Source organism: Lactuca virosa, chromosome 5 (assembly GCF_052849685.1).
Source record: "Lactuca virosa cultivar CGN04683 chromosome 5, Lactuca_virosa_CGN04683_v6, whole genome shotgun sequence".
NCBI lineage: Eukaryota > Viridiplantae > Streptophyta > Magnoliopsida > Asterales > Asteraceae > Lactuca > Lactuca virosa.
The window spans coordinates 366,111,112-366,122,461 of NC_136430.1; the positions used below are offsets into that span (position 1 = coordinate 366,111,112).

Sequence of the window (11,350 nt, forward strand, 5' to 3'; positions counted from 1 at the left end):
TCCCTTCTTGGACTCGGCGAGTAGGTCACTAAAACACGCGGACCAACCCGCTGCTACTCGATGATTGGGGCAGCCAACTCGTTGAGTAGACCTTGAAACCAAGAAATTCTTACATGAACCAATACCTGAGAATCGGGGGGTTACAATTCTCCCCCACTTGAACTAGACTTCGTCCTCGAAGTCTGCCGCGACGAACAGCTCCGGATAGTGCTCCCGCATCTCTGCCTCTGGCTCCCACATCCACTCGGACCCCCTACGATGCTCCCACTGTACCTTCACCAAAGGTATCTCCTTGTTCCTCAGAACTTTCGTCTTCCTCTCCAGTATGGCCACAGGCCTCTCCACATAATTCAGACGTTCATCGACCTGAATATCATCCAGCGACACCACTACCTCCTGATCCATAATGCACTTTTGCAACTGCGAAACGTGGAAAGTGTTGTGGATCCAACTAAGCTCCTCCGGTAGCTCTAGCTTGTAAGCCACCTTGCCAACCCTAGTAATGATCCTGAATGGCCCAATGTAACGAGGACCCAATTTCCCCCCTCTTCCTGAAGCGGATCACACCCTTCCATGGTGAGACCTTCAGGAGAACCATATCACCCACCTAAAACTCTAACTCAGATCGACGTCTGTCGGCGTAACTCTTCTGCCGACTCTGAGCGGTCTGCAATCGCTGCCTAATCTGCTGAATCTTCTCAGTAGTCTGCAACACTACTTCCGTCCGCCCCATCACCCTGTGTCTCACCTCACCCCAACAAACCGGGGTGCGACATCTCCGTCCATACAACAGCTCGAAAGGCGGGGCGCCAATGCTGGAATGATAGCTGTTGTTTGTAGGTGAACTCCGCAAGCGGTAGGTGGGACTCCCAACTCCCACCGAAGTCAATGACGCACTCCCTCAACATATCCTCGAGGGTCTGAATGGTCCGCTCGCTATGACCGTTAGTTTGCGGATGGAATGCAGTGCTAAAGTGCAACCGCGTGCCTAGTTCCTCGTGGAACTTCTGCCAGAAACGGGAGGTAAACCTAACATCTCGGTCGGAGAAAATGGAGACGGGAACCCTATGGCGAGACACGATCTTGCGAACGTACATGTCGGCTAACTTCTCGGCCGACGAACTCTCTCGAATAGCCAAGAAATGGGCACTCTTGGTCAATCGATCCACGATGACCCATATACCATCAAATCCTTTCGCCGTCCTCGACAACTTGGTAATGAAATCCATCGTGATCTGTTCCCATTTCCACATGAGAATCTCTAGAGGCTGCAGCTTACCATGCGGCCTCTGATGTTCGGCCTTGACCATCCTGCAGGTCAAGCACCTCTCGACATACCAAGCGATTTCTTGCTTCATACATGGCCACCAGTAACTCAAACTCAGGTATCTATACATCTTGGTGGCCCCCGGGTGAATAGAAAAATGAGACTTATGAGCCTCCTCTATGACCGTCTGCCTGACCCCACCATACATCGGAACCCAAATCTGACCGCATCAGGTCAATAATCCCCGACTCTCCTGCACAAGCCGGGTATTCTCACCCTTGATCCTCTCCGGCTTCCAATTCTCTGGTCGCATGCCCTCAACCTGGACATCTCTAATCAAACTCACAAGCGGAGAATCCACAACTATCCTCATACATCTCGCTGGGGTGGAAGACCCAACTGACTTGCGGCTCAGAGCGTCCGCCACCACATTCGCTTTACCGGGGTGGTAAAGGATCTCACAATCGTAGTCCTTGACTACATCCAGCCACCTGCGCTGCCTCATGTTCAGATTCAGCTGATCCATGATATGCCTCAAGCTCTTGTGATCCATGTATATGGTGCAACAGACCCCGTATAGGTAATGTCTCCATATCTTGAGAGCGAACACCACTGCTCCTAACTCCAAATCGTGCGTAGGGTATCTCGTCTCATGCGGCTTCAGCTGTCGCGATGCATAAGCTATCACTCGTCCTCTCTGCATGAGGACCACCCCCAAACCTGTGATGGATGCATCACAGAACACCAAAAATCCTCAACTCCCTCCGGGAGTGTCAAGACTGGGGCCTCGCACAACCGCTGTCGGAGGGTCTCAAACGCCCTCTGCTGCTCAGGGCCCCACCGGAAATCCATCCCCTTCCTCGTCAGACGAGTGAGGGGTACTGCAATCTTGGAGAAATCATGAATGAATCTCCAGTAGTACCCCGCTAATCCCAAAAAGCTCTTGATGTTCGAGGGAGATTTCGGAACCTCCCACTGCATGACCGCCTCGATTTTGGCCGGATCGACCAAAATCCCCTCCTGGTTAACGAGGTATCCAAGGAACTGGACTTCTCGTAACCAAAATTCGCACTTCAAGAACTTGGCATAGAGTTGTTCTCGCCTCAAGACTCCCAATAACTCTCGTAGATGCTCCTCATGCTGCTCTCAGGTCTTGGAATACACCAATATATCATCTATGAACACAATGACCGAACGATCGAGCATCGGTCTGCAGACCTGATTCATCAGATCCATAAATACTGTTGGCACGTTGGTGAGCCCAAACGGCATCAGAAACCATGGGACTCGGCAAGTGCAGGAACGTACTCGGCGAGTCCAAGGCCATCTCCCAACTCATGAAGACGGACTCGACGACTTGTTCATACAACTCGGCGAGTCAAATACTAGACACGTTCGTATGATGAAGATAAACTCGACGAGTTAAAGAGGAACTCGGCGAGTCAGATAAAGATTGTCCCAAGGTTATAGTTGAAGGAGAACTCGTCGAGTTCTTGCTAAACTCGACGATTGGAGACGAGTTGGGGATAGATGAAAGGATTGGGACTCGGCGAGTTGGCGGGCCAACTCGGCGAGTTCGGTCAACTGGAAAGTTGACTTTAACCAGGATGTGGACTTTAGCCAGGGGTAAACTGGTCAATTTACCCTAAGGATATTTGTCGGTTTTTGACTAAGTGTCATTGTGGAAATTATAGCCAGAGAGTCGCCGGAGCAGCAGTCAGATATTTCCACTTAGTGTTTAGCAGCCAGTTACGCGAGGTGAGTTTTCTTCCAATAGGAACGGGTCTACGACCACAATGCCGGCCCGTTTAAGTTGTAGAGTATGTCGGGGTAAGCCCGATGCAGTTTATATGTTCCGTACCTCGGTCCGATGTCGGGGCGGTCCCGAGAAGTAGTTATGTATGCCTGATGTCTTTGTGATTCACGCATGTTTATGAGTTAGGTGTTATGTGTTCCGGGGTAAGCCCGATGTATGCTAGTTATATGTTATGATTATGTGTTTCGGGCTTCGGTCCAATGCCGAGGCAATCCCGATGCAGATTATATGTTTATGATATATGTTATGCTGTGTATGTCTCGGGGTAAGCCCAATGTCGGGGCAAGACCGATGTCGGGGTGAGCCCGATGCCTGATGCGGTCGGATGTCGGGGTGAGCCCGATGCCGGGCAGGAGTCCGATGTCGGGTAAGCCGATGTCGGGATTCGTCCCGATGCAGTTGGGAGAAGTCCCAGAGTTATGTGATTGTTACATGCTATATGTGGTAGTTCGGGGGAGCTCACTAAGCTTTGTGCTTACAGTTTTCAGTTTTGGTTTCAGGTACTTCTACTAGTAAAGGGAAGGGCTCGGGATGATCGCATGACACACCACAGTTTTCAGCCTGGGAGTTTTACTTTGATATTTTGATATGACATTTGACATAAGATTTGACATGTGATAGATATTATGAGATTTTGAAACACATAATTATGATTTTTACACTTTGGTACTAAAATGATGGTTTTAATAATGTTTTAAAAACGAAAATTTTGGGTTGTTTCATATATATATATATATATATATATATATATATATATATATATATATATATATATATATATATATATATATATATATATATATATAATATCATTAGTTGACTTTATCAATGCGGTGCGGTTTAAACCGTAATTTTGTAATCGTAAACCGCAAACCGCACCGCATAATGTGGTTTAACAAAAATACAAACCACAAACCGCACTGAGAGTGTTTTAAACCGCGTTATGCGGTGCGATTTGGTGCGGTGCGGTGCGGGCGGTTTATTGCACAGCCCTACATTTCTCATTTGCCGCTCTAACGCTCCAGTGTACTGACAACAGCAGTGTATGCGTAATCATAAATGATTATACATATATGTCTGTTCACAGACTGAGTAATCATATATGATTATGACAGTTGGTGGCAGAAAAGATGGTGGTGACAGCAAGTGGCGGTGATATAAGTGACGTGGTGACAGTGGTGAGGTCAGCTGGTGTCAGAGGTGGTGGTAGTGGCGGTGGAGGTAGCGGTTGTGATGGTGGGGATGGTGGCGGTGGAGAAAGGAACGAACGACGCTATATAATCATTTATGATTATAACAAGCCTGCCGTGTCGGTACGCCGGAGGGTTAGAGCTGCAGACTTGAAATACGTGGCTGAGTTTGAATCCCAGTTCTTTATAAAAAAATGGGAGAATTTCATATAAAATTATCATATTTATCCAATCTAACTTCTAAATATCGTATTTATCCTTCTTAAGCCGTTAAAATATCAAATTTGCCCAAAATAAAATTTAATGTTTTTTATAATATTTTATAATAATTTCTTAGATTCTAAAATCATTATAATTAAAAAAAGAAAGTAAATGGACGATATTGACCCTAACCTCTACATAGCATGAATTTTATTGTATATTACAACAATGGTCTTTGGGCATGAAGATGTGTAATCTCGCTTAGCCGGTTAGCCCTCTTGCTGTCTTCTCTTTTGCTCCCTTGTCATCTTCGTTTTTTCCTCTCTCCATCTTCTACTGAAACGGTCGATAATTAGGTAATTATTGTCTTAATGTTTTGTGATTTTATGTCTGCGCTTTTAGCTAATTAAATGTATCATGTGATTTCAAAATCAGTTTCTCGACTTAAACATATGCGTGATATACACAATTCTCACAACATCTTCACGGTAACTAATATGACGATACCCAAATCATAGCTAAAATACTTCACATAAAAACTTTGTTTAATTTGTAACATAGGCTGTGAAGTCAACAATAGTGGAATTGATAACATAGACGGTGAAATCATACAAATTAACCTCATTATAATTAATTATGGAATTCGTAACATAGGCTGTGAAATCACATGAACTTTCTTAGTGAATCTGCACTCTATAATCACTTATCACCCATATATCCCATTTTTCGCAATTGAGATCAAGATAATAAACACACAATGTTAATGAAGATGACTCACCGTATAAACCTAAACATACTTGATTAAAAGGCCTAATGTTCTTCAATAATTCTAGAGCATGAAAAATATCATGGCTCAAATCAAACGCCATGATTTCATGAGATACACCATTTTTTCTTCCATTAATTGGTACCGATAGAATAGAACAAGACGTCGTTATTGTTAGAACTGTACAAATAATAAACAATCACAAAGATTAAAAAAACTCACGATTGTGTCTTCTAGTTTTGAATCTGATGCATATATATATATTGATATACATGATAAGATTTTCAAGAAGTAGAATGTTATAATCGTTATTCCAGGTAACCCGCATGAACAACACTGGATCTCTAGTTTGTAAAGATGTACAAGAGTTTTGTATGATGTACAAGTGGGTAATTCATCACCCAATACAAAACTACCAATATTAACGACGAAATCTCAATGTACCTTATATGTTGATCAATAGGAGGCAATATTAACGACGAAATCTCAATGTACCCACATGAGCTTTCCCAATGTTTACAAAATTGTACTTATGATGAAGATGTTGGCGTACGGCCAAGTACGACAACCCAAGAATTCTGGCAAACGGTGACACTTGATGCCTAAGTTGTCAGCCTCGTGAATGCATACGTATGGAAGATCTACATTCTACACCACTCACTATTTTTATGAAACTAAACAAGAATTTAAGAAACATGCATGCAAATATGTACCATGTAGACCAGTTTGTCGGTAACTGTCACCATTTGAAAGACTCCATGTAAGTTGGCATGGATGAAGTGTATGTTGGGTGAAAGAAGACAAGATTTTGCAGAAGACATGAATGGGAGCTTGGATGACATGAATGCGACATACAACAAAACCAAAAGAATTAGGATGATATCCGTATTTTCAAAAGAAATAAACAAGTTTTTGTAAATTTGGATATCTATGATATTTTAGAAGATTATATATATATATATATATATATATATATATATATATATATATATATATATATATATATATTAACTGTATAAGAGGGGTATAATAGTCGGTTGATAAATATAAGAATTTAAAATGATTATAAAATGTTTAAAAAAGAGATTTGGGCAAATTTGATATTTTTAAAACTTAAAAAGGATAAATATGATATTTAGAAATTAGGTTGGGCAAATATAATATTTTAATGTTTAATAATGGTATATATGAAATTCCCCCATAAAAATTTTTTCTCAACCAGATCCAACTTTTTAAAATTTTTGGTCACTTTGGTCATTTTTTATTCGAACGAAATAGTAATTAAAAAGGTAATATGTTATTAGTCAAGTGGTAGGATGGTATTTTTTGTATAAGGGCATAATGGTCATTGTGGTCATTGTTTGAAAAAGGCTTCTAAATTGATTTTGGTTGAAATGCATCAGACCTGCAAGCTCATGCTATTTAAAATTAAAAACTGGAAGTTCATTGAGTTTGATAGGAATTTGGTCTCTTTCAAAAGAAAAAAAAATTATAGGGTTTCGATTAATGATGGTGATTTTTCGGATTAGTGGAAGGAGGTGACGACGAAGGTTTGTTGTATATGAGAAGGGAGGAAGCAGAGCTCCGAAGATGGTGTATTTACTGATAGAGAAAGTTGAGGATATAATAGGGGTGAGCAAAACCGAACCCGGAAACCGAAAAACCGATAAAAACCGACAAAACCGAAACCGAGAAACCGAAACTGAAGCATAAACCGACAGTTTGGGTTTAGATTTTTTGAAAACCGAAAATTTCGGTTTGGGTTCGGTTTTTGGGTTTGGTAAAACCGATAGAAACCGAACCGAACCGATTATATATATTGTTTATAAAAATATATAATTTATATTCAAATATAAATATGTTTAGCGAAGTAATGTCAAAATGATGAGCTGGTTCAGGTGGGTAAGGCGCTCACGTGTTTTTCAAGAGGTGTCAAGTTCGAAACCTGTGTCCAATATTTCACTTCTTTCATTTTCGCTGCTAGATAAACTCATCCCACATCGGCACATGATTGAAACGTAGCTACATATGATCGCGTACATAAGCAGAACATACATCCTCTTCAGTTTTATCAAGCTATTAGCTTTGTCCCACATCGCTTGAGGGATCAAAGTAGAAGCTATCTTCACTTCTATATAAGTGAGGATATGAGATTGTAGAAAAACAGTTTAAGGTTTTGTTTATCTCATAAACCGAAACCGAACCCGAAAACCCGATTTAGAAACCGATAAACCATAAAACCGAACCCATGGGTTTAGGGTCGGTTAGAGTTCAAATTTTTAGAAACCGATGGTCATCGGTTTGGGTTCGGTTTTAGGGCAAAACCAACCCATGCTCAGCCCTATGATATAAAGATTACGAGAAGAATGCCAATAGGGGGTGGGGGTGTTTCTTGAGCTAATGAACGGGTATGGGAAACTCATTTTTAATTATAAAATATAATTATTTATATAGATAAAAGGAACTAATTAAATTGTAGAGCGGTAAATAAATAATTTTATTGAGTTAGAGAACAACCATGCAAGAAGTAGAAACCACAAGAAACATCATCCATCCATATAACCTAGAAAGGCCAGGGAGAAAACCAAAAAATCTAAAACCATAAAGACCATTTATGTAATTTTGTTTTCTAAAAGGGTAAATTACACGAATGGTCCTTATGGTTTGCGGTAATCTGTGCAGTTGGTACCTAGCAAAGTTTTTTAACTCGTACGATCTCTATAGTTTCGTTTTATTGCGGGTTTAGTCTCTATCTTACTTAAAAAGACTATACTAGCATTACTAGATTTTTTATATATTTTTTTAATTAGTTAAATAAAAATTTAAATAAGAAATACAACCATTGGATTCCACCCACCCCAAACCCCTTCCACCCAACCCACCCCTCCCCCATCACCCTCTTTGTTGAGTCCTTCACCTCCGACAACCCACCACCACCTCATTTATTTTTTTCGTCAAGATCCTCATCATGCCCTTCCCCCAAAAACCAGATACAAGTGTTACAAAAACAAATAGTAGGGACCTTCCGAGTTAAAAAAAATAAGTTAGGGACCAAACACGCAAATTACCCCAAACCATAAGACCATTCGTGTAATTAAATTTATAGTAACTGGTTCATCCGGCGGTTGAAACTAGTTAAATCGGAAACCGGTCACTATACTGATTGAACGGTTGAACTAAAAAACGGGTTTTTAAAACATTGGTTTTATGAGAGAGAGAGAGAGAGAGAGAGAGAGAGAGAGAGAGAAGGGGCGTTAAGGGAAGAAGGTGATAAGGGGTTGGTTGGACCCATCTTTTATAGAACAATTTTTTTACTAAAAAAATAATAAATAAATATAAATTTATTAAATAAAGAAATATGTAGGGGTGATATAGTCTTTTTAAGTGTAGTAGGACCAAGCATGCAACATAAACAAATAATAAGGATCATCCGAGTTAAAAAATTTTATTAGGGACCAACCATGCAGATTAACCGAAACCATAGGGACTATTCGTGTAATGTACCTTTTCTAAAAAAAAAATTAGCAATGCCGCATATGACCTCGAAATACAGAGCATCCAGCAGTGCATCAATTTTTCGAGATTTAAAATAAATAAATAAATAAGTTAAATTAAAAATTAAAAATTCAAAGACCATGACGGTTTCATACTTGTTGCCAATTTGAGATCAGTAAAATAATGGCGTTCGTACCCACCATCACTGACACAAATTCACTCATGCTCTTCCCATTCCCACACGACGTCGCATAAGAAGGCAGTTCCGGTGCAATCCTGTTTCTTCCTTCTCTTGTAGCTCTGTAAATGCATACAGGACTGTAAATGGAATAATGATGTGATTTTAAGCCCGAGTCAGTGAGTGGATCTTCATGTGATTCATTGTCATCCTCATGAGCATCAGTAATGCCGCTTGCTTCTTCTTCTCCGTTCGTTGGCTATGTCGATTTGTACGGGAAGCGCCGTCAAGCTGCTAGGGTTCAGGTGATTGAGAGAGAAATCGGCTTGCTTCAGGTCTCGCCTTGTACTCTCCTTTCAAGTTAATCTTCTTCATTGTTTAACGTAAAATGCATATGGATTTTGTTACAATTTGAACACCATTTTGCTTCTATTCATTGCGTTTGTTGTAATTTCGTCAAAACGTTGTAAATCATATCGATTGTGAAGTTAAAAAGCTCAATAGGTAAAATGCAACACTTTAATACCTCAAAATTGAAATAATTAACTTGAAATAGTTGGTGATGAGTTGATAAACCAATCTAATTGGTTCATTATCTCTCACAATTCACATACAGATGCAACGATTTGCATGCTTGACTATGAAGCTTTAGTTAATCTAGTGAAGAAAGTATATAGAAATCATGGTAATTAGGTTTTAACCAACTGTTTCTTTTGAAAAATATGTTGAAAACAGGATGAGATCAAATCACTTGGAAGTATCGGGCTTGCATCAAGCAGCTGCAAAGAGTATGTCAAATTCGATTTAATTCTTTTGTAATATCATATCTTTTGACCTAACAATACTACATGCAGGCTGGACGACTTTATAGATGCTACACCAGATCCACTAATAGCAATGTATGATTTGTTAATCACAAAATTTCTTTCATCAAATTTCATAGCGAGCTTTTGCCTTTTAATCATATTAATTTGCTTCGGAGCAGAAACCCGATGAGTGGTGGATCGAAGAACTTTTTGAAGATCTTTGGGTACGCTTTTTTGCACTGTTCGTTCATTTATTCCTTTAAATTGCCACCAGGGCGCATAACCACTCTCAACTATACAAGTTTCAATTCTAATGTGGACTGGCTTTTGTACTCTGAAATAGCCACTTAATTAGCCTCATTTACATGATATTTTTGGGATGGGAGTGGGACAGTGTGGGCCAACTTTAGGGTTGCTAGAAAAATACACATTTTACAGTAATTATTTGAATTATTGGTGGAGTAACAACTTGTATTGTTATGTTTCAAAATGTAAAAGCAGGAGAAAATTTAGTTGTTTGTCGTGGATGTGTTGCTTTTGTGGGACTTGTTGCGGATCACACATCTCGTGTTGTTGCGATGTAAAGAAATCATGTAGTTGGCGACTTTGCAAGTGTTGCACAATTTCGTGTAGGTGCAGCTTCGATTTATCGTGTCCTAAATATTCGGTTTGTTGTTGTAACCTGTGCCCGTGTTTTTAAATGTTCCAAAGCTTCATGCGAGTTCCTATGATCCTTAATTAGTGAGAAACAATATATTTTGCAAGCATCGTTCTTAAATATTTATCGTAAAAAATTGTTGAAGATGTTCCCAAACCTTTTTATTGTGTGCTTATATTTATATATATAGGCCCGAAAATAACAATATTAAGGAGTTATTATTTGATTATAACACGTGGTATTTATTTTGTTTTGGAATGTTTCCTTTTTATAATGGGTTTAGATAGCATTATGACACTTTGTAAGACTATTATATAAAATCATTTAGATGTTAGGTTTTATTCATTCCTACATTTTCTTTCTCTCTTCTCTCCTTAGAGATATATCAGCAATGTAACCCTTTAAACACCTGCATCAACCAAAACGATCCTTACCGGATCAACATCATTGCTCTTGAACCATTAAACACCCACATCAACCAAAACGACTTCAAGAACAATCTGGACAATTTTTTTTTCATTGGTTGATCTTCTTTGTTGTGTTCAACTTTTACAAACTCCTCAAAAAAATTTCCAGAACAATATGTTTAATCAAGTTTTTGAAGTCGATATAGTAGTATATACTACCCCATTATTATGTATTCCAGCACAAATCACCACCTTTAGTCGCTTCTTGTTAACCCTATGTAGAAGCATTATATGCTACTTTTATTTGGGGTTGCTAATATACATTTCATGACACATTTATCAAAAGTCCACATATAACTGATTATTTATAATTAGTCTTCTCATAAAACAATACAATTTTAACCGATAAAAATAAATGAATACCTTTTTTTTGAAAGAGTAAAATAATTGAATACCTTAATAGCGTGTTTACACTTTTTTTTTCCATAATCCTTTTTTAAGCCTCTAAATCCCTTATCAATCTTTTTCTTGAAACCTACATGATTAATTTTCAAGCTCATATTTAA

The 11,350-nt window shown here is 39.3% G+C and overlaps 1 protein-coding gene across 3 annotated transcripts; it reads left to right on the forward strand.

The window, feature by feature from the left end:
- Window positions 1–8,897: 8,897 nt before the first annotated feature.
- Window positions 8,898–10,440, forward strand: LOC145116591 (guanine nucleotide-binding protein subunit gamma 3-like). Of its 3 annotated transcripts, none has more exons than XM_079052926.1 (5): window positions 8,898–9,218; window positions 9,649–9,701; window positions 9,768–9,812; window positions 9,899–9,943; window positions 10,218–10,440. In XM_079052926.1, exons 1-5 carry the CDS (start codon window positions 9,141–9,143, stop codon window positions 10,417–10,419), a joined length of 423 nt encoding a protein of 140 aa, XP_078909052.1. In that variant the 5' UTR covers window positions 8,898–9,140; the 3' UTR covers window positions 10,420–10,440. The 3 variants fall into 3 exon arrangements, with proteins under 3 accessions (XP_078909052.1, XP_078909050.1, XP_078909051.1); XM_079052924.1 differs by having other exon boundaries at window positions 8,900–9,248; XM_079052925.1 differs by having other exon boundaries at window positions 8,901–9,248; window positions 10,221–10,440.
- The last annotated feature ends 910 nt before the right edge of the window (window positions 10,441–11,350 follow it).

Bases quoted from the DNA above. Each gene is read 5' to 3' on its own strand.
- LOC145116591 (XM_079052924.1), top strand. From the start codon at position 9,141: ATGCCGCTTGCTTCTTCTTCTCCGTTCGTTGGCTATGTCGATTTGTAC. The intron at 9,249-9,648 runs GTCTCGCCTTGT...TGTTGAAAACAG, and splicing joins GAGAAATCGGCTTGCTTCAG to GATGAGATCAAATCACTTGG. The intron at 9,702-9,767 runs GTATGTCAAATT...TACTACATGCAG, and splicing joins GCATCAAGCAGCTGCAAAGA to GCTGGACGACTTTATAGATG.